This window comes from Mobula hypostoma, chromosome 13 (genome assembly GCF_963921235.1).
Source record: "Mobula hypostoma chromosome 13, sMobHyp1.1, whole genome shotgun sequence".
NCBI classification, from domain to species: Eukaryota; Metazoa; Chordata; class Chondrichthyes; order Myliobatiformes; family Myliobatidae; genus Mobula; species Mobula hypostoma.
Genome location: NC_086109.1, coordinates 20613541 through 20640832, shown reverse-complemented (window position 1 = coordinate 20640832; position 27292 = coordinate 20613541). Strand labels below are relative to the sequence as shown.

The following is a 27292-nucleotide window of genomic DNA, read 5'->3' as shown; positions in this document are numbered from 1 at the left end:
GGAAACTGAGTCCAGGGAGTTATTGGTAGCTCATTTACATGGACTTTGTTGTGATAAAGCTGAATATCATCTTGTATAGAATATGTACCCTGACTTATCTTGTCTTTGATTGCAGATATTAGCTTGCCAAAGTCAGCAACTATATGCTATACAGCCGCACTGCTAAAAGCACGAGCTGTTTCAGACAAGTGAGTACCTAACCTTCCCTATCCCTGTAATCTCGTCCACTGCTGCAATGCCCTGAGAAGACGTGCTTACTGCCTATGAGAGATTTTAGAAATATATTTTTAAACTACAGTACTCTGCAAAAGTCTTGGGCACATATATGGATGCCTAAGACTTTTGCGCATTACTGTATCTACCCAAAAGTGGTATTCCTGGAAATTATGATTACCCCTGAACAACAGAATAAGTAAGTAAAGTTACCAACTTAAACGTATCTTGTGTGCAAAGATTTAATTCTTTTGGTTTTTCTTTATGAACCTGCCAATTTTATTTAAATACAAGAGAATGTGCAGGTGCTGGAAATCCAGAGCAACACACACAAGTGCTGGAGGAACTCAGCAGGTCTGGCAGCAACTATGGAAATGAGTAAACAGTTGACATTTGGGGCCGAGACTTTCAGGTCCTGAAGACCTGCTGAATTCCTCCAGCATTTTGTATGTTGCTATATATAAAATTTAATTTTTAAAATCTTACTTAAAATTTTGAATTTAGCCTCTGCCTTGATTTCATTTAATCAAGCAAACCCCGATAAACCTTATCAGGACAATATCACTCTGAGCATTTGAGGAAGGTTCTGTGTGCTACATTCAACAAAATAAAATATTAGAGATTCAATATCAGCAGTCTCTTAATTGAACAATCTCTTAATTTATTTCTTTTCAATTAGCCTAGTAAGACTCAAAGAATGCATACTTTAGCCCCTGAATAAAATAATCTATCTTTATAGTGAATATAACTGCTATTATTAAATGTTTTGTGTGCTCTCTTTCCATAAGGAACATGATGAGAAATTAATAATGTAGTCTTCAAATGGTATTAAAATAGTTGTACGTTGTGTATTATTCTTTGAGCTGGCTTTGAGCATTGGTATGTTATATATTTGTCATGATCTGAGTTGTAGTAGAGGTTTTGTGGACTGTTCCTTTGTATTAAACCTTTTTAACTGTTACAATCTTGAGAGTGCTCAGTGTCATGCAGTGCAATATGTCACTGATTTCACGCAAAGTACTGCAGTAGAATTAATAGATGAATGCAAAGCTGAGAAACTTTTCAGAATGCCCATGTAGTATAACTGACTTGGACCCATTTCAAGGCCATTGTACACTGTTAGCTCTTGGGTGTTGGCTATTAATAACTGGTGCTCTCTTTCACAGTTTCTGACCTTGTCTGTATCCCCTAAATAATCAGAATCGCAAATGCTACCTATATATTCGTGTATATGTTAAATATTAACATGGTGTTGCATGAAAGGAAAATGTGACATAAATGTTAATTTTTTTTGTTACCACCTATAATGAGGTGAATGACTATGGTGTACTATCAGCATTATCCTCTGCATGTATTACTTTCTAAATCATTGTTAAACAACTATAAAATGCAATGGGAACAATTCTAGTAGTGAAAAGGAGCCTGAAAGGCAGGGATTGTAATTATCTGTATGACATGCTTTGTAGCAGAAAGGTATTGATTCTTAAGATTCAGAAAATGATGAAAACCATTGTGGCATTTTTGTTGCTAATTATGATGTTTTAAGTTATTGATTGACATCTTATTCTCACCCATCTTTTAACTGACAAATCTAGAATCTGCAATTTGATGTACTTTGTGTGGATCATGTATTGGAACACAAATCATCCAAATTTACATATTTCTCAGCTGTTTAAAACCAATCAACACTTTGATTTGATTCTTAACATACCCCTGGGAGTTTTAAAGTATGCCAATGACTGTACGAAGGAGTATTACATGCAGAGAATAATTATGTTTGGATTGATCTCTGGAATTGTTATAAAAGATGTTTTAAAGGATGAAAATAAATTTGAGATAAAAAGATCACACTGGGGTTATTGCAGTGAATTACGACTGAGAGCAAAAGGATGATGAGACACAGGAGGCAGAAGACGTTTGCAGTCAGAAAATTAAGGGGAACAAGCTGTAATGTTCAGATTCATTGCAAAGCTGGAGATTTGATTTATAGTCAAAGGCAAGGATTTTACATTTGATTTGTAATAGATGATAGCCCAGTAATCATGACAGAGTAATTAAAGTAATGTTGAAGATGATTAGGACAGGTGATGTCTATTTTCTAGGCTTGTTTTGGAAAAGCTGAAATTATATTACAGGCCCTGATGATGAGTGACAGTAAATTCAAGATATATTTAGACTTGTGGGTAGTGGCTCATGTGAATATAACCTTGCACAGTCCTTAATGTAGACCTTAGTTATGCTTAACTCAATCTGGTTATCAGTTGGTCAGTTTATCTCTCATCATAACAATCTTTAATATTATTTTGTGTTTTTATACTCCTTATAAATCCATGGATGCTAGACTCTTTTTTTAGACTGTAATACATCAGATTCATTTACTCTGTATTTAAATTATCTCACTGTTTGGTTAGGTTCCAGCCTGTACTGAGGCTGTGAATATCTGTAATCCCAAACATAGGCAGTGAAAATCCCTCAATCAAGTCTCCATGCTGCAAAACAGATGAAGAATTTTTATCACAGTTTTTTTCCCAAGATCACATTGTTTTTCAGACACACTTGTTCTTTTATTACCTGAACCCATATAGTACAGGTTGTCTTGGGTTACATTGCTAATAATATGATTATCGTACTTGGATAACTCGATCAATATTTTTGTAGAACATCAACCATTGCAACATTTCTGTCCAAGGCTTTATTGTGGATTTATATCCAGCTAATGTGGCAATCTGTTTGTATTAGTTAGGTAAAAGGCAATTTTCATCTGCCTGTGTGGGCAAAATTTTGGCCGAATTCATATTAATTTAGTTATTTGAGTTTGATTTGGGTTTTTAGCGCTGGAAATAGTTACATCCCGACACGCGGGACAGAAGCATGGTCGCATTGTTCATTCCAGGGACCAGCTGCTTGCGCTAATGCTGGCCGGTTTAGCGAGCAGAGCGGCGGACACCCCTGCTGAAATCTGGAGGAAAACACACAGGGGATGCAGAGGGGGATCACAAAGTCAAGGAAAGAGGACCGGGTTGAGACAACAGAGACTTACGGAGAAGAGGAGTTCGGTGGGTAATAAAATGGACGAGTTCACAGCGCTAGCCAGGCGTCAGAGAACATTTCAGGAGTGCAGTGTTATGTGTTTCACTGGAACGGGGCTGCACAAGGACATACCCGATCAAAACTTCTCCATGGACGGCTTCCAGACCGTTCTGGCTGACTGGAAGTGCACCGAGAGCGGTAAGCGTAAAGGAGTTGGGTGCTTACTGTTCTGGTTAACAACGGATGGTGCAATCCGGGTCATATTACAATCGAGGAACGTGTTTGTAGACCGGATATAGAACTTTTTACTGTTGGACTTCGGCCACATTCCACCGAGATTCAACACTGGGCGGCATGGGAGGTCGTTCCTGCCTGTGGCCATCGAACTTGCAGCTCCTCCCGTGGAGGGTCAGACACCCTGAGCCAATGGACTGGTCCTGGACTTTTTTCCATCTGGCATAGTTTGCATTTTGTTGTTTGATTGTTTGTGGTTTTTGTATTGCTATATTTATGCTCTATTCTTGGTTGGTGCGGCTGTAACATAACCCAATTTCCCTCGAGATCAATAAAGTATATCTATCTATCCCTCCATAAAGTCATCTGTGCATGAAGGAAATGATGCCTAAAATTGTGTTATTGATTAATAGGGTCCTCATTCTATCAGTATATGTGATCCTCTTCTGATCATATCACTATGCAATGTGAAATTTCAACAACCTATCAAATTTAGGTCGCACCTTTTTAAAGACTCCTGGCCTTCACGTGTGGCCTGATAGAACTGTTTCTACTGACAGGAGAAGGGGCAAAGGCAGGTCACTGGCAACATAAAGCCAGTCACTTTGGGCAGATGAGGCTTGGTAGCTGTGGTTGGCAGCTCATCTAGGAGAAGGAAAACTCTGATCTCAAACTTCTGCTGCCTTGCTGCTATACCCACTCATGGGGAAGGCTTCGGGAATAAACCCCGAGGAGAAAAATTCTGGAGCTTGAGCCCCTAAGGCAGTCCTACATTGAGTTCAATGCTGACTTGCAATTCCTGCAATGCTGCTAGTACCAAACTGTACCGGTCTCTGCGTGCTCCTTTGGGTCTACGAGGGGTCACAGTTTGAGGATAAAGGGGAAGCGTTTTAGGACCGAGATTAGGAAAAACTTCTTCACACAGAGAGTGGTGAATCTGTGGAATTCTCTGCCACAGGAAACTGTTGAGGCCAGTTCATTGGCTATATTTAAGAGGGAGTTAGATATGGCCCTTGTGGCTACGGGGATCAGGGGGTATGGAGGGAAGGCTGGAGCGGGGTTCTGAGTTGGAGGATCAGCCATGATCATACTGAATGGCGGTGCAGGCTCGAAGGGCCGAATGGCCTACTCCACCTATTTTCTATGTTTCTATGTTATCAGATGCGTGGTGGGGGGGGGGCGCTTGCTACATGGACAACAGCTTGCTCTCCATTTTGTACTCCCCAGGCTTGAGTATGTAGACAGCTAGAACGCATATCCATGGTCAACTCTGATTGATGGAGGCCTACTACAAAATCTTTTTTAAAGGACCTTCTCAGAGTTAATTGACAAAATGTACCACCATCCCTTGTGTAAGCTCGTGAACGGATGGTTTAATGGCGGTGGTGTTTAGAGAGCCATTTGCAATTCTTGGGATCAAGACACAGCTAAGCATGGTGGATTGATTCAAAATCAGGGATACACAACAACTCTGAAATAATGCAGAGAACACTGAGTTCAGTCTCACAAGAGTTTTAGCTACCTTTTGTTTCCCTATTGTGTAGAGATCTAAACTCAAAATATCTTCAGGGCTGTCATTTCTACACATTGACTTTGGATGTAAATTTTAATGAACCTTGAAATTGTATTTCTGGGACTTCCTCAGGGCACAGCATTTGCTCTGCATCTGGGCAACTATGTTATGCCTTTGAAGAAAATAACAGCTGTAGTGTGAATCTTCAAGCCGGCTGGTGGCGTAGTGGCATCAGCGCTGGACTTCGGAGCAAGAGGTCCCAAGTTCAAATCTGGCAGGCTCCTTTGCACACTCTCCATATGTGCCTGGGTTGAGTGTTGAGCAAACACCTCGAACTGTTATTTAAAAAAAAACAACACCTGGAGAGGGAAGCATGAGGAATTCTGCAGATGCTGGAAATTCAAGCAACACACGTCAAAGTTGCTGGTGAACGCAGCAGGCCAGGCAGCATCTCTAGGAAAAGGTACAGTCGACGTTTCGGGCCGGAACCCTTCGTCAGGACTGTAGAGGGAAGGGGCAGAGGCCCTATAAAGAAGGTGGGGGGAGGGTGGGAAGGAGAAGGCTGGTAGGTTCCAGGTGAAAAACCAGTAAGGAAAGATAAAGGGGTGGGGGAGTGGAAGCAGGGAGGGGATAGGCAGGAAAGGTGAATAGGGGAAAACACAATGGGTAGTAGAAGGAGGTGGAACCATGAGGGAGGTGATAGGCAGCTGGGGGAGGGGGCAGAGTGAGATAGGGAAGGCATGTTAGTCTTCCAGGCTGTGTCTTTGGGATATCAAAAGGCGACCAGTCATGGTTCCGCCTTCTACTACCCGTTGTGTTTTCCCCTATTCCTTCTTCACCTTTCCTGCTTATCCCCTCCCTGCTTCCCCTCCCCCACCCCCTTACCTTTCCCCTTACTGGTTTTTCACCTGGAACCTACCAGCCTTCTTCCCACCCTCCCCCCACCTTCTTTATAGAGCCTCTGCCCCTTCCGTCTACAGTCCTGATGAAGGGTTCCGGCCCGAAACGTCGACTGTACCTTTTCCTAGAGATGCTGCCTGGCCTGCTGCGTTCACCAGCAACTTTGATGTGTGTTACCTGGAGAGGGATCTGAAACTGTCAGGACACTCCATACGATGAGCATAAAAGCTTGTCATGACGGTGGCCCAACGACTCCATCAGGAGTTAAGGACACAGACAAACACACAGACACAGTGTGAATCTTACCACTATGAAGATGCTGTAGCTCTGTTCCCAGTTCAGTGAAGTTCAGGTAGAAATGGATGAGTGTTAGCTCTCAGCTGATGTGTTCTAATCTTTGTCCATTGCAGACAGTAAAACTGAATACAATTAGTCACTTAACTTGTGGACTGTTGCCAGTTTATAATTTTATTTATAATGAAATCCTTGAAGTTACCTGTAGATAGTTGTGAAAAATATAATTACTTATTATTCTTCGGAAGGGAAGAAGGTTTGCAGTGTGCACGCACTTACAACTCTGTACTTTCCCCAAGGCTGATCAACACCTCTACCTGCTAACCCACTCCTCCATAATTCCAAACAGTACTATTTTATCATTTCCTGTGAGTCACCTTTATGTACAGACACTCTTGTGCCTAGTGTCACTTTATGGACAAGCAATCCATCTATGTATACAAGTTTTTTTAAGTAATTATTTATTGTTGTGTTCTTTATCTTAATGGATTTTTTTATGCTGCATGATCTTGAGTTACAATTATTTTGTTCTCCTTTGCACTTGTGTACTGGAAATGACATTAAAGAATCTTGAATCTTAATGGATTCTTTGAATCTTGGGATCACTCCCCCAGATGGTCAGTATGTATGACCCTACCATTAGAGTGCACATGCCAAAATGAGTATTTTTTTAAGATGTATTACAGCAGTCTGGCCTTAACAGATATTAGACACAACCATGTTTCATGATCACAAAGAATGCCAGTAAAACAGGATATGTAACAGTAAAATTTATAGGTGGCATAGGATTGTGTTTGGCAATGCTGAGGTAAATGCTTGTATTGCTTAATTGCATGTCAGTAAAGGCATCTGTTTGTTGTCACTCTCCGTGTTTCCAGATCTTGTAAAATTATCACTTGCTTTTGGGATACAATTGTTCCAGGTCATTCGTGAAATGCTCTGTTTAATGAAGCCCAGGTTTAGCTCTTCGCTTGCGTACTTGGTCGACAGAGGTGTTGCATGGAATTGCAAAAAAATTTAAAATACAAGTAATAGGATATTTTGCTCAATGGTTTATGTTGTGTTTATGCTTTATACAAACCAGTTTCACACAATTCCATCACTATAATTTTTAATTCTTTTTCATATTTACTAGCTTCCACTTAAATGCATTTGCATGATTATTTCAAATCCTGTTTCAGATGTTAGCACCCACATTTTAACCACCCACTGGATAAAGAAATACATCCTACATTTCCTGTTAGATTTTTATAGTAACTACTGTATATTTATGGTTGTTGGTATTCAACAGCTTCACAAGTGTAAATGTCCTTGCTGTGCTTAGCATATCAACCTCCTTCATAACTTTCAGGAAACGGTCCTTTGCTTTTTTATAAGGAACCCTGGTCTTTCTCATAAAAGAATGAGGTGTTTATGAATGGAGGAATTTGCATTTTAAATTTCTGTTTTTAATAGCTCGACTTTACACTGAAGTTCACTTTGCTTGCCTGATAACAGGTTCTCACCAGAGGCAGCCTCTCGGCGAGGACTCAGCACAGCAGAAATGAATGCTGTGGAAGCAATACACAGAGCAGTGGAGTTTAACCCACATGTGCCAAAGGTAAGTGTGACAGATACCATTCAGTTCCATTAATTCAGATAACTTGAGTAGTTAGTAATACACGCTCACTCCAGAGTTCGAATGTGGATTCAGGATGCACTCCAGAGATTCCATACTGCTCTGGAAAAATAAAGCAATTTTTCAAGATGAAATGTTACAATGGGGTCCTCATTTGCCTATTCAGGTAGAACCATTTGTTCTCTTGCTCTGCAAAGGCAAATGAGTTCTCTCAGTTTTCCTACTATTCTTTTGTTGTAACCCAACAGCACCAATATAGATTGTCATTAATTACTCTGCTGTTTACAAGATCTTCCTGTGCATAAATTGGCTGCTGCAAATCATCGGGACACGAAAGGCACTTTTAATGCAAGTGCTTTCTTTTACATTCAGTTGTTTAGTAAGGTAGCAGTGTCAAATGGAGCTCTCAAAATGAAATTGATGGGCACTTGAATTAAGATCATTTGCAGGCTCTAAGTGATGTAATCTTCGTCTGTGCTATATCAGTTCAGCAAAGTGATGTAAAATGAATGCTCACCAGTAAATAGGATTGGTATTTTCCATTAATTTGGCACTTATATTTTGTTTTAAGAATACTCTATACATTTCCAATTAAATGTGAATATTAACTCAGGAGTTTACAAATATGACTTAGTAGTATTTAGTCAGAATTTAGTTTTTGGACATATACATAGCATATTCTTACCAGTTTAAAATCGCATATATTCAATCTGCTAGTCTGCTATTAGTGTCATGACCTAGGAGAGAGGGAAAACCAAAATTTTTATTTTTTTATATAGGTAGTTTTGCATTGAGTTGCAACCACATGGTTGGCTGATTAGATATTGCATTAATGAGCAGGTGTACCTAATAAAATGGCTACTGAGCATATATTTCAATGTAAAATCACAGTTGTGTTTAAATACAAAACACTTTCTTTAGTTTTTTTGTCTTTTTTATGTTTTTCCTATCTGTTCTGGGAATACTATGGAATAATAGGCAGTTTAAGTTTAATAATATGTGGAAATTTCACAAAGTGCAACAAAAAAAATCATTAAACCATATGGTACTTCAGTTCAACATACCTGTTTGATATCCATTTAGTGTTGCTGTTTTGAATTATGATTATTAATGAAAGCATTTAGGCATTAATGTACAAGTTTGTGGAAAGCACCCAAGGTAACAGGGGTAAGCTGCACTTAAAGGATAATTCTTGACAATGGCTCATACAAGAGTTGTACTGATTTTTATTCCCATTCTGCTCTGCATATTAAAGTATGAAGCCTTAGGGAGAGAACAGGGAGTTTTCAAATGAAGCTTTTACTTCGATAGGAACAACATGTTCTGTAAGGAGCAATTAAAATGGAGGAAAGGGTAGTCGTTAATCAAAATTGTCATTGAGCTCAATTCAAAATATAAGTTAATTCTGTTAGAACAAATTGGAATTTTAATCATATTTTAGTTCCTTAGCATCCAGATTAAAAAAAAATGTTTTAGCAACAGTTGAGAACTTCTGGATTGTTCAAATTTATGTAAAAATGATTTTGAAATTATTTTTTTAGCTAAACATAATTTTTTTTTTAAGAATTTCCTAATGAGTGTTATGAGATAACTGAAAGAACAAAGGGAGCTTTTAAGAATCTACTATAGATTTTCTAATGATTGGAATGGAGACAGAATTGAAAATTTTCATGTTTTCTATTTCTTCCTTAAACCTTTTCACCTCACCTCCTTCACTTACTCTTAACAAATTTAGAAAACTTAGTCAGTTCTCCTAAAGTTTACTTTTATTTGATCTGTGAAGTTGGTTGTGATATTTTACTGCATGGAAGTAGCCAAATAAATGAAAGCTCTTGAATTTAACAGAAGAAGAAAAGTAGAACCAGTGTAATGGTGCACCGTTTCTTTTCAGACTGGAAGAAAATTTTCATTAGCATTGACAGGGGTTGTTACTAGAGCCCTGAATATATATTAGTGATAAGGCATTGAGTGTGTGAGCCCTAATTTCAAAGATTGCAGTGCATAACATTTGAACAGTAGTAAACCCAAGATGAAAAATTTCTACCTTTTGGTAGAATTTTCACCTTCTGTTTGTTAAGTTCTGACAGTGTGAAGGCCCTTCCAACTTCCCAATCGACCATTATATAATAAAATCAAAATATCTTGTCTAGCATGGACTGCCACTCTCTCTGCTGGAGCCCCAATACACTGCAGTTCTCTGTTACACCAAGCTTTTCCAAATCTCTCATCTCCTTTCTGGTTTTAATGTAAATAAATTTCTCAAGCTACCTTTTAATTTGGTAAAATTATATATTACTATGAGTGAAGCACTCAATCACACAATAACTTGAGTGTTCTCTGCTGACATTTCATGCATATGTATTTTCCCACAGGGTTACTAGGTTGTGATGAGCTCTTCTAGGGAAAACTTTACTCGTGCAACTCTCCTTGGTCCTGTTTTGGAGCCCTGTTGCCCCCATGACTGAAACTCGTTCTTGTGGGATTTTAAAATTCCCACATTATTTCTGATTGAAGATGCATGTGTGCTGTTCTTGTATCTGACTTCTCTTTCCATTTTGCCCCAAGTGAAGTTGGTGAATTTACACTGCTGCTTGTGTGTGATCAACATTTCAAAAGTATTTCAACATTAGGCAATGTTCAAAGTCTTTGTTTTTCAAAATTAGTTAGAGTGTGGATTGAATCAAGTTCTCCCAGCAGAACAGATGGGTAGTGTTTAAGCTTATTTAACCCTAAATAAAATCCTGCGCATTCCATGCCAAGAAATATCATTTGTTTTGATTTGTAACCCTGAAACCATGGCTAACTTTTGCCTGAAGGGGTAATATTCATGGCACTGGGCCATGTTGGTACATTATGGGAACATGGGTCTGAAGTACAGGGCTTTCACATAAATTAAGATGAGGGAACTGACATGAGATGAAGTGTTTAACCATAGTTTCCTTTTGTGTGTTGAGGTTGCTGAAGTATGAACATGACAAAGTCCAAAAGAGTCCCCCATGTTCACTTAGATTGATTCATGCTTCTCCATCTTGTTTTCAAATCACTTTGAGACTCTGTACACATTCACTCAATGTATAATGAAGATTGTAACCTCTTCTACATAAATTCTGGGTACTGCATTTTCCTCTATTTCATCCAATGCATCAAAAGTAAAGTGGGACGGAACATCAGTGGTTAGCGCCACGATTTGTAGCACCAGCTGTAAGATCAGGGTTCAATTCTTGTTGCTGTCTGTAAGGAGTTTGTATCTTCTCCTCATGATCCTGTGGGTTTTCTCTGGGTACTCTGGCTTCCTTCCACATTCTAAGGGTTAATGAGTGGTCTGCATTCTACATTGACTGCAGAAGCATACTGACACACACAGCACAGTTCTCATTGATTTGATTTGTATGTATGCTGGTTTCACTGTATATTTCAATGTACATGTGATAAAGCTAATTTTTAAGTTATTTTTGTTTGAATAGTGCAATTTTTATATATTAATGTGCACCATTGGGGACCGATCTTTTTGGCATTAGATTCCTGCTATTATTGACTTCCTCACTAATGTCATATGACATTTCCCCATTCCTCCTCAAAGATAATTGTATTGTTGTCTTTATCTTTTCTCCGCTTTCCTCACTCAGTCTTTTTAAAACCTTGGAGCACATTCACCAATGCTTCTTTTAAGGTAGCTTCTCTCAACGTAGCTTTAGAAACAAACTAAGAATCTTCTGAACTGTGTGGCTCACTCTTTGATAATTATCAGTTCACCTTCATACTGTTTTAAATAGCCTATTGTGTGATCTTTGATTCTCTGGGTACAACCTCTGAATCATAGAACTGTGAAGGCAGAAGAGAAGGTCAGTCTGCTCATTCACTTTGTACTGCTCCTGTCAGAGCATTAAATTAGTCCCTTGCTCCTCTTCTTTCTACACAGCCTTGCACATTATTTTCACTCATGCCCTTTATTTTCCTCTTGAAAGCCCCACTTGATTCTGTTTACACTATCACAACGGACTGAGGTCTAAATCATTAACCCATTGTTCTGAGTGGAAGGCTTGGATTGAAACCTCATGTCAGAACAAAAACTGAACTTGGTCCTTCCATTGAGTACAAAGAGAATTCGGCACTGTCTAACTTCTTTTAGATTACACCAAGCTGCTAACTAGATATAGACAACTGCGTTCTTCCCAGTTGTCCAGGTCAATGTTTAAACTTCAATTAATATGACTCAAAATGAAGATTATTTAGTCATGATCACAATGCTGTTTGTGGAGTTTGTTGTGCACACATTATCCATTGCTCCTTTACAACTGTGACCATATCTCAAAAGTAGGAAAGTGTAGGGGATTTATCAGGCACACTGCTGGGGGTGGTGATAGATGCTAATGCATTAGGGACATTTAAGAGACTCTTAGATAGGCACATGGATTAAAGAAAAATAGAGGGTAATGGGCTGTGTAGAAGGGAAATGGTAGATTGATAGAACAGTTCAGCACAGTAGCGGCCATGATGTGTCGACCTATATAAAACTAAGTTACTTTATTGCTATTAAGTGCTCTGGTATCTTCTGAGTTGTGGAAAGTTCTGTAAAATGGCATTTCATTCTTCATCTACTTGTAGTTCAGCCGTGCATATTCAGAACATAGTTTTGGGGAAAGTGTTATCAATTATAGATGTAAATCTTGAAACTGTATGTAACAGAATTATTTTCCCTGGAAGGACACCTTAGTTCAAGATGGGGTAATTAGGCATGGGCATGTAAAAACTGACCACTCAGAGAATGTTAAAAATGTATAGGAAAATCATGGTTCTACCCTTTGTAGGAAATCCATATATTCAGTGGCTAAGTTGCCCCCATATAAACACTGCTGTAACTTTTAACTGGTTCTTTTAACTCTTGCCTTAAATATGAAAATAATCTTACTTGTGGGTGGTGGGGTGGAGATGCGTTCCTACCAAAGGAAGTGTTAGGCACTCCTTCTGGTCACCTTGGGCAAGGTGTAGTACCTGCCTAGCCCCCCAATCAGGGTCACATGAAGCCATAGGAACAGGTAAACAGTCGTATGAGAAGCTAGTGCATATCACAATTCCTGGTTACATGACCACTGACACCTGGCAGACAATCCCTGAGTATTGATAGTAGCTTGGGTCACCTGTCTTGTAAAGACACTGCCCAGAAGAAGGCGATGACAAACCCTGGGACCATGATTGCCCATGTCATATGACACGGCACATAACGAGTGAACAAATCTTACTGTAGGCTTCATTGCTTTATCACCAAAGAATATAGGGACTGGAGGAGCCTGTTCATCTTTCAATATTGATTATTGCTTATCTGTACCCCAATTTTTACCAATCTTGATTCTATAACCTGTAATACCCTATCTAAAAAAAAATTATCAGTCTCTGTTTAGAATTTCTGTAACTACTCTGCAACTTTAATACTATTTTGATGGGAAAGAGTCACAGAACAATATGAATTTACATGAATATGTAAATACTACTTCACATACACCCTATCCTATACCCATATCACCTCTGAACAAACCTGCTCTAATATTAGATCTATGCTATGTGTGTTCAAGACTCTCAGCAGAGGAAGTATCCTATCAACTTTGTATTACTTTAATTTTCTCTGTATGATCCCCCTTTATTCCCAAATTTGATAAAAGGGGATACAAACAGAGTCAATGCAACTTGTTCAAGTAATGTAACCCTTAAAACCCAGATACTAACAGCCATCAGGATTATATAAAATGTGTTCGGAAGATTGATTTTTGCAAAGCATTAATTAAGTGTGTAGTTATGAGCAGAAAACAGCTTTTAAAATGAAATTGTGTGCGAAAGCTCTTGTATCATTTAGCAATATTACTGAAGATTTTGATGTAGTCCAGCAGATGTCAGCCTTGAGCTATTTATCTAATCTAAAACTTCGGTATGAATTGCCTTGATATGCGTTTCTTGGACCTTTACTGTTTCTGTAGGAAAAAAGAGTCAGGTTTATGAAAGCTTTTAACTATGGCGATGCATCCAGAACTTTTACCTCACTTTGGGGGGAGAAAAGGCTTTAAATGCTTGTGTGTAGGATTTATTTTAGAGAACTCTATTCTGTCAGAACAGGCAAATTTGAGGGCACCCAACATTGAGGCCGAAGAGTGAGGCTGATATCTTAATGTAAAGGTTTTTAATACTTGGGTTATGCTGAAGCAACTCTGCAAGGGGCACTTTGGCCCAACCTGTCTAGTCTGACCATGAAATTCATTGCGAACTTAATCCATTTACCAGCACTTAGTCTGTAGCCTTCTATGCCTTGACAATTCAAGTGGTGCTTCTTGAACTTTGAGAGTCTACTCCCACCATTCCCTCAGGCAACATGTTCCTGATTCCATCCACCCTCTGAGTAAAAAAAAATATATTGCTCAGATCCCTTCTACACCTCTTGCTCCTCAACTCAAACTGATGCCTTCTGGTCTTGGACATTTAGAGCATTAGAGCAATACAGCATGGTAACAGGCCCTTTCTCATGACCAAGGTGCTCACCTAAGCTGTTTGCATTCGTCCTTGTTTGGTCCATATCCCTCAACCTTTCATACCCATGTACCCGTCCAAATGTTATTTAAATGTTGTTATTTCACTTGTCTCAAGCATTTCCACAGTTCATTCCATTTATCTACCACCCTTGTGTGAAGAGGTTGCCCCTTGGATTTCTTTTAAATCTTTCCCCTCTCCCACTTTGACTCTCTGCACTCTAGTCTTTGATTTCCTTCCATTGGAGGGAAAAAATTCTGCCATAGAGAAAAAAACTTTAATTCATTCTGCCTGTCTTTGGATTCTTGTATCCCATTGCTAGGTCCCCCTTCAGTTCCCTGTGCTTCAAGATTACAAGGTCAGCCCACCCAGACTTTACTCATGACTGAAGTGTTCCATCCCAGGCAACATCCTGGTGAATCTCCTCTGCACTCTCTCCAGAGCAATCACATCTCCCTGTACTTTGGCATGCAGAATTGCACATAGTCTTCCAGCTGTGGCCTAAGTAACGTTTTCTGAAGTTGTACTGAGACCTCCCTGCTCTCACTTCCTAAACCCCTGATCGATGAAGTCAAGCATCCTGTGTGCTATGTAGGCAGCCTGTATAAAATGCCACTTTCAGAGACATTTGGCCTTGTACGTCAAGATCACTTTGTTCCTCAGTGCTCCATAGGGCCCTATCATTCATTCATGGTGTATGTCCTACCCTTATTTGATATTTGTATTGCCAGTCACATTTTAGAAGTGTGCAGCTAAGTTCAGTATCAGGCTGCTTAAGCAAGGATTTGGGATGACTGAGTGAGTGTGGTTTGGAGAGCTTCCACAACATATCATTGAACTAATTAAAAATGCAAACTTTGAGACAGTAAATTTTTTTGTTTTTTTAATTTGTAGGAGGCATTTGCATAAAATGCACTTCACTTTTGTCGGTGGAGCTGGGTTATGGTGAGACATCCTCAATGCACAGAGAGTGGAAGTTGAACTCTCCATGAACCAGCTTTACATTTCTCATTATAGCTTCAACCTGTTTTCCATAAAATTGCATCTGCATGTTAAAAATCTGTTCCTAAAACAGAATTTATAGAAATAATAATTATTCTTAGCAATATTATTGCTGTTATTTATAAAATGCTCAAAATACACTTTCCTCAGGGGAATTGCATACAATAATGGGATACATGGGAATGATTACTGCTGCGTAATCTAATCAAGCCATTCCAATTTTGTCATGGACGGCCACTTGATCCCTTCCGTTGGATTATTGGCTTGGAGTTGCTCTGTCATATCTTTTGTTGTTTATTACGTGTTGTTTTAATTCTGATTTTTTTTTTTCCTTCTTGGCGGCAGTAGCTCATTAGAGTGGACGCCAGCTGTCAGTACATAGAATTGGCTCGGCCTTACTGTTGGCGCAAAATCAAAACAACAAACTCATTTAGACTGCAGTGTAAGAAAGTTTGGGCAATAGGAATATATACTAATGAAGCACAAATTATTTCTCTTGTCTGTAGTGAGGATGAAATACTTTACCAGGATTGTATTTATACGTAGCATCTTGCTAACATTTTAAAGTAGATTAGATGCTGTATTTATTTATAAAACTGAAAAGGTGGTAATTGCAACTTATTTGAACTATTCAGAGCAAGTCATCAGTGTTCTACATATCCCAATTGAAACCAATCAGGATGAGATGCAGACTCTTCTAGATTTTAAAGTGGGGTAAATTCAGCAAAGAAAATTCATTGTGTTGAGTAGTTTCCAGCTGCAGACTATAGCAAAGGTTTACTGTATGGAAGTTGATTTTTTTTCCCCCTACTGAACAGGATTGCTTTAAAGGTTATTGCATTTAAAAAATGGAAGTACTTTTCCCTGAAGAGTACATTGTGTGATATTTTTTTTTAATGGATTATTACAGACTGGCTCAGTACTGCATTGCCCCTTCACTCCCCTCCCTAAGGGAAAAGTAGATAAATATTTCAAATCTGAGGAAGATGCGGGCTTCTTCGGATTGGTTTTGAATTTCCCAAGGAAAAATGTTAAATGGAGATGTTTGAGCTGAATGGCCTCCTTTTATGTATATAAATTTTTCTGGATTAGTTTACTGCAGTTACTGGAATAACTAATCCATTAATTCAACTTTACTTCCTACAATGTTAGAAGTTAAGATTTTCAAAACACTTAATTTTTTGAGGCAAAGGCTCAGTAAAATTTGGATTTAACTTAGGATATCAACTCTAGTGATATTGAACTGTTAGATGAAGAATCTATGTCTACTATGTTGGGTAACTCCAGAGGCAGGTGCCTTGTCCTTTGAAGGATTATCTTCAGTTGTTTCTAGTAAAAGGCTGAAGATCTGTTGCAGTTGTCATTTACCCTCAGTGGTTTCTTTATTAGGTACACCTGTACCCTTGCTTAGTATTGTAAATACCTAATCAGGCAATCGTGGCAGCAACTCAATGCTTGAAAGCATGTAGACATGGTCAAGAGGTTCAGTTGCTGTTAAGACCAAACATCAGAATGGGGAAGAAATGTGACCTAAGTGACTTTGACTGTGGAATGATTGTTGATGCCAGACAGGGTGGTTTGAGTATCTGAGAAACTGCTGATCTTTTGGAATTTTCTTGCACAAAAATCTCTGGTTTACAGGGAATGGTGCAGAAAACAAAAATAAAAAAATCTAGAGAGTGGCAGTTGTGTGGGTGAAAACACCTTGTTAATGAGAGAGCTCTGAGGAGAATGGCCAGACTGGTTCAAACTGACAGGGAGGCAACAATAACTTGAATAACGACTTATTGCAACAGTGGTATGTAGAAGGGCATCTCTGAATGCACAACACATCAAACTTTGAAGTGGATGGGCTACAGTAGCAGAAGAGCACACTGGGTTCCACTCCTGTACCTGATAAAGTGGCCAGTGAGTGTATATTGTGTAAGGTGGTTATGCATGAGTGAGTGGGGAAAGTGTGAGGTCATGCACTTTGATGTGAGATTCAAAAAATAGATCATTAACTCATTATTAAGAGTCTGAGGAGTGAAATATAGAGGGACCTAGCTGTTCTTGTACATGAATCTCAAAAAAAACGTTAGCTGGCAGGCATGCAAGTAGTTAAGAGAGCAAATAGCATTGGCCTTTATTGCAGGAGCTGGATTCTAGAAATAGGTAAGCTCCTTTTCAGTTGCACCTCAAGTACCACATACCGTTTCGGGCTTCCTATCTCAGAATCAGGTTTTGAAATTTGTTGTTTTGCAGCAGCAGTACAATTACTTTTATACTATAAATTACAATAAGAATAATTAATAAATAGTGCAAAAAGTGAGTAAAATAGTGTACATGGGTTCATGAACCGCTCAGAACTCTGGTAGTGGTGGGGAAGAAGCTGTTCCTAAAACGTTGAGTATGTGTCTTCAGGCTGCTGCTCCTCCTCCCTGATGGAAGTAATGAGGAGAGGATGTGTCTTGGATGGTGAGGGTCCTTAATGATGAATGCTGTCTTCTTGAGGAATCGTCTTTTAAGAATATCCTTCATGGTGATGGTGCTGATACTAGAAGCAGTCCAAAAGAGATTCAAAAGGCTGATAGCTGGGATGAGAGGATTATCTATCAATATGAGCTAATCAGGTTGGTTTGTATTCCTTGGAGTTTAAAAGAATACTGGGTGACCTACTGAACCTATAAGATCCTAAAGGGGTATGACAGAATAGGCACTGAGATATTTTCAATAGTGAGAGTCTTGAATGAGGGGACATGATTATCTAAAACTGAGGTACATAAAAATTTCTTCGTCTGGAATCTCAGAACTGGTCTCTTTGGCCTGTTGCTAATTTAGGAATAGCTTCTGCAGAAAGGATGGGTTAGATTGAGCTGGATGTTTCCAAAGACCTGTGCAACAAACATGAAAAAATACCACACCATTGCAACTGTACCTAGTGAAAGGGATTTTGTCCCCACGTGCTTATGAGGTGCTTAGTTAATCCAGCTGTGAAACTGTTTCAAGAAAGCATTACCGCTCTCACGATATTACTCGAACCAGCTATTCATTTCAGTGTTGATTTTTTTTTCCCCTCTGGTACTCATTGCCAGTCTCAAATCCTTTTACGTGATGTGCTTTATTTTTGGAGTGGCTGGTGTAATCTGCTGTGTAGTAGCCACAGCAGGAGCTGGGGCTCAACATCAATAGGGCTGCCAGCACCTGTGCCTCAGCTTAATGTGGACTCTGCTCCCCACCCCTTACCACACCCCTCCTCCACCACTTGCTCAATAACCAAGAGCAAATTGGTCTAAAGAGAATTATTTGATCTTTATCCATCCAGCTACTAATAGCTTCCAGCTTTAGCTTGTGTTGCACAGGCATAGTCCATCAGCTTTAAAGTTACACCATGCAAAATACTGCACAATTGCTTTTCAATAATTCCATCTAGTGCTTGATTATTTTTGTTGAATGTAAGATTTATATAAAACAGCAATGGGTAAATGTATGGAAATTTTAATGTAATTCTTTTTGGTTCTGCAGGAAAGTAAAAGTACATCAAGTAGTTATCCTCATAGTGTTCTAATTTGCAGTTCAAAATCGGAAATGAGCATTTGGTGCAACTTGGGTTGTGTGTGAGTTTAACTTGTTAGTCTTGAAGTTCCACTTCGTTCAGTGAATGTTGGTGTCCCATTGGATGACTGTTGTTTGTTTTCCTCTTTCTACAGCTTTCTTGGTGACCCTAACCTGTTTATTTCATTGCTGTCTCTGAAATAACATCAATCTTCTCAAATCGTTACTGGCAAAAGAGCCAGAGGGAGATTCTTTTTATTGATAGGTTGTTATAATCATGGTTGCATAGACTGAAAGGAAGGCATATTCAGTAATAACTTTCTAAAGGGAAGTGGATAAATTCTCAAAGGGGGAAAAAATTACAGGGTCATTGTGTGGATCAGAAGTTGGTTGGGATGTAGGAAGCCCAGACTAATTGGGAAAACTCTTTCCAGAAGCTGACACAAGTATGACGGGTAAATGGCCTGCAGTTGAGCTGAAATATTCTATGATGCTAAAAAACGATTGTGATGTGTGTTGGACATCATGGTAGCAGATGAAAAGAAAAGTGACCAAGTTGCTTTCCAGAGGGGAAAACCTAATTGATGTTGGTGGTACTACTTTTTAAATAGTTTGTTTGAATGGTCCTACTGACTGCATTAGCACCAGAAGATGCCACTAGCTTTGATGCACATTAAGTTTGAAGAAATGGAAGGCTACTAAGCATTTGGGGAATATGAAAGGAGAGCCTCTGCCAATTTAAAGCAAGCATCTTCTCATCCTTGTGGAACGAGCTTCAAAAAAATTAGAAATATACCACAAAATATTTATAATGACTTGATAATCATTAGATTTAAAGTGGTGACTCAAAAATTCCATCGAATCTACTGAGTCATGACTCCAATTTTTTCATTGCTTCTACATCTGATTCTAATTCAGAGCCTGAGATTTGAAGGCCCAGGTTTCCTCAGCTCCTGTGCTCAAGTGTGAGGAGTGAGCCAAATAGCCAGAGGATTCAAGCTTGTCAAGCTCGATCCATTCTTAATGAATTACACCACACAAAGTCCTGCAGAATTTCTCTTCAGGGTTTCCATCAAATAGTTCTATCTTGTGCACTTTTCTCTAGTTATTTTGCTGAACTCCGAACTTGGGTAAACCCATATTGGAACACATCTGAGATATTTTAATTTTATAACTCTTGACTTTTCTGTTTGGTTCTGTTGCTAAAATAACAAAGAACTTTTGCATTGGTTCTCTTCCTAATTCTAATTTGTGAAGAGAGATTTAAAGAACCCTTGTTTTCCCCAGAAGCTCCTGGGGCTAAGTAAGAGCATTGTGCCAAATAGCCGAAGAATCTCTGGTTGTCAGGCCTTTCCTAATACATTCAACCATGCAAAGTCCTATGGAATTTTTCCTTGAGTTTTCATTAAATGATTCTGTCTTGTGCATTACTTATCGATACTAGTAAGGCGAAGTTGCACATTAATTTTCCTGTGACTAGTATCCTACTCTGATCTGCAAAGACATTTTATTTTATTAATTTTATGGACTGCTCTCTGCTCTTTGGAAGGAGAACTTTATGTAGCATGCTGCATGAGAAAAACATGTTTCAAATGTGAACTTGGGTATGTCCATCAGAATCAGATTTATTATCACCGGCATGTGAGGTGAAATTTGTTAACTTAGCAGCAGCAGTTCAATGCAATACATAATCTAGCAGAGAGAGAAAAAAAAATAAATAAAATAAGACATAATAAACAAACAAGCAAATCAATTGTGTATATTGAATAGATTTAAAAAAACATGCCAAAACAGAAATACTGTATTTTTTTTCAAACTGAGGTAGTGTCCAAAGCTTCAATGTCCATTTAGAAATCGGAATGCAGAGGGAAAGAAGCTGTTCCTGAATTGCTGAGTGTGTGCCTTCAGGCTTCGTACCTCCTACCTGATGGTAACAGTGAGAAAAGGGCATGCCCTGGGTGCTGGAGGTCCTTCATAATGGATACTGCCTTTCTGAGACACCGCTCCCTAAAGGTATCCTGGGTACTTTGTAGACTAGTGCCCAAGATGGAGCTGACTAGATTTACAACCTTATGTGCAGTAGCCCCTCCATACCAAACAGTGATGCAGCCTGTCAGAATGCTCTCCACAGTACAACTACAGAAGTTTTTGAGTGTATTTGTTGACATGCTCTTCAATCTCATCACAAAGTACAGCCCTTGTCTTGCCTTCTTTATAACTACATTGATATGTTGGGACCAGGTTAGATACTCAGATCTTGACACCCAGGAACTTGAAGCTGCTCACTCTGTCCACGTCTCATTTCTCTGAGGATTGGTATGTGTTCCTTCGTCTTGCCCTTCCTGAAGCTCTTGCGTCTTACTGACGTTCAGTACCAGGTTGTTGCTGCAGCACCACTCCACTAGTTGGTATATCTCACACCTGTTCGCCTTCTCGTCCCCACCTGAGACTCTACCAACAATGGTTGTATTGTTATCAAATTTATAGATGGTATTTGAGCTATACCTAGCCACGCAGTCATGTGTATATAGAGAGTAGAGCAGTGGGCTAAGCACACACCCCTGAGGTGCGCCAGTGTTGATTGTCAGGAAGATATATTATCACCGATTCGCACAGACTGTGATTTTCTGGTTAGGAAGTCGAGGATTCAATTGTATTTGCATAGTGGTTGTTAAAAGTTGGCAGATCATAGGTCCTAAATCCAGCAAGTTCAAGGTGGAAACCCTTAGACCAGTGGTCCCCAACCTCCGGGCCGCCAAGCATGCAGGGGTACAACGGTAGCCGGGACGCACTCAGCACATCTTTAAGAAAAAAGCTAAAATAAACAAGCTAGTTAATTAGGTGCCGCCCGGCATGTAAATGTCGGCTCAGATCAGAGGCGATTGCCGATTGCGTCACCTCTGATCTGAGCCGACATTTACGTGCCGGGCGGCACCTAATTAACTAGCTTGTTTATTTTGGCTTTTTTCTTAAAGATGTGCTGAGTGCGTCCCGGCTACCGTGGCACCCCTGCATGCTTCGCGGATCGCTATTGGTCCGCGGCCCGGAGGTTGGGGACCACTGTCTTAGACTAAGCTTTCTTTCGGCTGCCAGCTTGTAGCTGGGTATAACACTAACAATGATTGTCTTGTATTCATTCATTCTGGAGGATGTGACGGTCCAAGATCTGCGCTTATTGGACATGACCAGTTCCCCGATTCCATACCAATTCGGAGATCAGAGGATATTGTTCTGAGTCATAGATGTTGGTTTAGAATATAAAACAGATTGAAATTCTGATTGTAAACATGATTGAAATTCATGATCTAATATGGTAGGATTGGTACATGTATTCTCTGGATTAGTTCAGTAGTATAACCAGCAGTTTCCAATACCTAGTTTGACAACACCCAGAATCGAAACAAGATAATTTCTCAAAGATGTTTGCATGAAGTGGGTGGATGGTGAACATTGCGTCTGATTTTCCTTCCTTTCAAAATCCAAAAGTGCTGTAACCATTTATGACATCTATCCTGTTGGCCCAAATGAACTCAGAACAGCCAGCAAATGAAACTTGGAACCTTCAGAGTTTATTATCATTCAATGTCCACTGAACAAATCTGAATTTTAGGGACGCAAACACGAGGAATTCTGCAGATGCTGGAATTTCAAGCAACACACATGAAAGTTGCTGGTGAAGGCAGTAGGCCAGGCAGCATCTCTAGGAAGAGGTACAGTTGACGTTTCAGGCCGAGACCCTTTGTCAGGACTAACTGAAGAAAGAGCTAGTAAGAGATTTAAAAGTGGAAGGGGGAGGGGGAGATCCAAAATGATAGGAGAAGACAGGAGGGGGAGGGATGGAGCCAAGAGCTGGACAGGTGATTGGCAAAAGGGGTATGAGAAGATCATGGAACAGGAGGCACAGGAGACGGGACATCAACCGTCTCGACTTCACCACGCCTTGTTCCAATTCCAACCTCACTCCTTCCGAACACTCTGCTCTCCACTCCTTCCGCACTACTCCTAACCTTACTATTAAACCCGCCGATAAGGGGGGTGCTGTTGTAGTCTGGCGCACTGACCTCTACCTTGCCGAGGCACAGCGACAACTCGCGGATACCTCCTCTTATTTACCCCTCGATCGTGACCCCACTAAGGAGCACCAGGCCATTGTCTCCCACACCATCACCGACTTTATCCGCTCAGGGGATCTCCCATCCACTGCTACCAACCTTATAGTTCCCACACCTCGCACTTCCCGTTTCTACCTCCTACCCAAGATCCACAAACTTGCCTGTCCTGGCAGACCTATTGTCTCAGCTTGCTCCTGCCCCACCGAACTCGTTTCTGCATACCTCGCACGGTTTTATCCCCCCTTGTTCAATCCCTTCCTACCTATGTTCGTGACACTTCTCACGCTCTTAAACTTTTCGATGATTTTAAGTTCCCTGGCCCCCACCGCTTTATTTTCACCATGGATGACCAGTCCCTATGTACTTCCATCCCCCATCAGGAAGGTCTCAAAGCTCTCCGCTTCTTTTTGGATTCCAGACCTAATCAGTTCCCCTCTACCACCACTCTGCTCCGTCTAGCGGAATTAGTCCTTACTCTTAATAATTTTTCCTTTGGCTCCTCCCACTTCCTCCAAACTAAAGGTGTAGCTGTGGGCACCTGCATGGGTCCGAGCTATGCCTGCCTTTTTGTTGGCTTTGTGGAACAATCTATGTTCCGTACCTATTCTGGTATCTGTCTCCCACTTTTCCTTCGCTACATCGACGACTGAATTGGTGCTGCTTCCTGCACGCATGCAGAACTCGTTGACTTTATTGACTTTGCCTCCAACTTTCACCCTGCCCTCAAGTTTACCTGGTCCATTTCCGACACCTCCCTCCCCTTTCTAGATCTTTCTGTCTCTATCTCTGGAGACAGCTTATCTACTGATGTCTACTATAAGCCTACTGACTCTCACAGCTATCTGGACTATTCCTCTTCTCACCCTGTCTCTTGCAAAAATGCCATCACCTTCTCGCAATTCCTCCGTCTCCGCCGCATCTGCTCTCAGGATGAGGCTTTTCATTCCAGGACCAGGGAGATGTCCTCCTTTTTTAAAGAAAGGGGCTTCCCTTCCTCCACCATCAACTCTTCTCTCAAACGCATCTCCCCCATTTCACGCACATCTGCTCTCACTCCATCCTCCCGCCACCCCACTAGGAATAGGGTTGCCCTGGTCCTCACCTACCACCCCACCAGCATCTGGATCCAACATATTATTCCCCGTAACTGCCGCCACCTCCAACGGGATCCCACCACTAAGCACATCTTTCCCTCCCCACCTCTCTCTGCTTTCTGCAGGGATCGCTCCCTACGCGACTCCCTTGTCCATTCGTCCCCCCCATCCCTCCCCACTGATCTCCCTCCTGGCACTTATCCTTGTAGGCGGAACAAGTGCTACACATGCCCTTACACTTCCTCCCTTACCACCATTCAAGGCCCCAGACAGTCCTTCCAGGTGAGGCGACACTTCACCTGTGAGTCGGCTGGGGTGATATACTGCGTCCGGTGCTCCCGATGTGGCCTTCTATATATTGGCGAGACCTGACGCAGACTGGGAGATCGTTTTGCTGAACACCTACGCTCTGTCCACCAGAGAAAGCAGGATATCCCAGTGGCCACACATTTTAATTCCACATCCCATTCCCATTCTGACATGTCTATCCACGGCCTCCTCTACTGTAAAGATGAAACCACACTCAGGTTGGAGGAACAACACCTTGTATTCCATCTGGGTAGCCTCCAACCTGATGGCATGAACATCGACTTCTCTAACTTCTGCTAATACTCCACCTCCCCCTCGTACCCCATCCGTTATTTATATACACACATTCTTTCTCTCACTCTCCTTCTTCTCCCTCTGTCCCTCTGACTATACCCCTTGCCCATCCTCTGGGTTTTTACCCCCCCTCTCCCTTTTCCTTCTCCCTGGGCCTCCTGTCCCGTGATCCTCTCATATCCCCTTTTGCCAATCACCTGTCCAGCTCTTGGCTCCATCCCTCCCCCTCCTGTCCTCTCCTATCACTTTGGATCTCTCCTTCCCCCTCCCACTTTTAAATCTCTTACTAGCTCTTTCTTCAGTTAGTCCTGACGAAGGGATCTCGGCCTGAAACGTCGACTGTACCTCTTCCTAGAGATGCTGCCCGGCCTGCTGCGTTCATCAGCAACTTTGATGTGTGTTGCCTGAATTTTAGGGAGATGAGAGGAAATTATTAAGTGTTATCCATTATTTTTGACCTGTCTGAACCACTTTTTGATTGAGGCTTTTAGCATGATTATCATCGCTCTAATGAAGCACTCGTGGGAAACACAGTTGGGGAAATATTTATTCCATTATTATCACTGCAAGGCAACACATAGAAAACGCTGGAGGATCTCAGCAGGCCAGGTAGCATCTATGGAAAAGAATAAACAGTCAATGTTTCGGGGCAAGACCCTTCATCAGGACTATTAGTGCAAATAAGCTTTACTTCCATGCAGTGCTTTGCACGTTAGGAGAACGGCAGCAATAAGGGATCGCTATCAATTGAAAGTTCCCCTTAAATCTCAGTGGGAATACCTTTACCAGATGGGCTGCAGGATCAAAGTGGTGGCTAATCATGTCCTTCTGAAGGACAGTAGGAAAATGCATGTTCAATACTACACTCAATAGTGGGGCCAGAATAATAATGAAGTAATTTAAAAGTCTTTTTCAATCTGAGGGTAGCTTTTTCAAATTTTTAATAAGTGTTTCGTTATATTCTTTCCTGTTGGCAGCAGTTCTGTGGACCACCCTCCATTTTCATCCAGTCTACCCCATAGGGATATGCTGTTGTTCAGCCCAACTGGGCTATGGTCCATGCAAATATCATCTTTATTTAACCCCAATCAGTGTGCAGTTCTTAATTCTTCCGAGAGTATTTTTCAAATTTCCTATTGCTATTCATTTAAGTTATTCCATATGGTAACACATTCCATATTCTCATGATAAAAACAATTTTTTTCTGAATTCCTTTTGGATTATTGATCACCCTGATTTAGATAACATCCAAAGACAACATGTTTGTATATTTATCCTATCAAATCCTTCTATTAGCTTTAAAAACCTCAACTCCCTCTTTCCTAGAGAAAAGAGCTGCTGTGTATTCAGTCGTTTTGATGAGTATGTTCTCTCAGTTGTCATATTACCCATGTCAATCTTTTTGCAGCTTCTTAAGTAGCATCATAATCTTTTTATAATATGTTGCCTGGACCGAGTGCCTGTGTCTAGCTCCTTTAGCCCTGATTGTCATCTTGTAATGTGATGAAACTGCTGATGGTTTGAAGTGACTGTGCAATAATAAAATCTGATTTGTACTTGATACTGCTAATTAATTGAAGATCAAAACTAGGCACTGTAAAACAGCTTGTTGATCTAATACAGCTGACGAAGACCAGTCCTTTGCTTCTGCACCCCCCCTTGCCCCTCACCAACCTAAACTGGTATAATAGCAAAATAAAAAGGGAATAGTAAAGGGAACAAGTAATTAGTGAGCTTACTACACACATTCAGGCAAAGAGCACAAGTCATTGACACAGTATCTCAGTCAGTGTTTTCTCACAGCTTTGTTCTTTTCCCCTAACCTATGTGTCTGTTTATCACTGACTTTTCAAGGATGTGAAAATAACACAGTATGTAGGAGGTCATGAGATATGCCCTTTGGGAGCCCCTCTTGGTGGTTTTAGACATCTGTGGTAATAAGGTATATAGTAGGGAAGCAGCAGCCTTGAGAGTCAGAGCATGGATTTGAGTGTCTAATCTTTGACAAATACAGCTGTTTCATTAAGTAGATATGAATGACTGTAACCTTGAAGGGTCTGTGTTTATCCCAGTGTGTGCCCGTCTCTCAATACAGTGTTAGCAGAGAAAGCTAATTGCAGAGTGAAATTGGTACTGCGTGCATGACTGATCAACCACTGCACATCTTTGGTCATAAACGCTCAGATAGTGTCTTACTCCTCGCCCACTGTGCTGCCTTTAGGGAGAAAAGAGCTTACAAGGGAAAAGTTATTTTTTCTCTTAAAATGTATACACATAATATTGCAAAACTTTTAAATGTTTCCATTTGGAGCCCCTTTATCTTGTGATCTCAGTGGATGCTTTTGTTTCTGATTAAATCAGTAACTGTAAAATTGGCATTCTTATAGCGTTAATAATTCAGCAATTGAAGTGCATTTTTTTATGAGTGGTCTAATATATTTTCATAAATATTCCTTGCCCCCTCACCAGGGTGCTGTATTTTGTTGAGCCTAATTAAGCAAATATGAGGGTTTTTTTTTGGCTTGTGTTCTCAAGAAAATGGCATAATGCAGTCAAAGGCACAAGCACTGGGAAGCGGGTGAGGAGTCAGACCAGAGGTCAGGCATTCAGGCAGGTTTTCCCACAACAACTT

The 27292-nt window shown here is 40.4% G+C and overlaps 1 protein-coding gene across 2 annotated transcripts in view; it reads left to right on the top strand.

Moving 5' to 3' along the window:
* The window catches only part of LOC134355474 (suppressor of tumorigenicity 7 protein homolog), a 142444-nt gene that overhangs the window by 78065 nt on the left and 37087 nt on the right, over positions 1-27292 (top strand). For both annotated transcript variants that reach the window (XM_063065408.1, XM_063065409.1), the window contains exons 10-11: positions 116-188; positions 7682-7784. In XM_063065408.1, coding sequence (XP_062921478.1) covers positions 116-188; positions 7682-7784 — 176 coding nt within the window. The remainder of the gene's footprint in view (positions 1-115; positions 189-7681; positions 7785-27292) is intronic.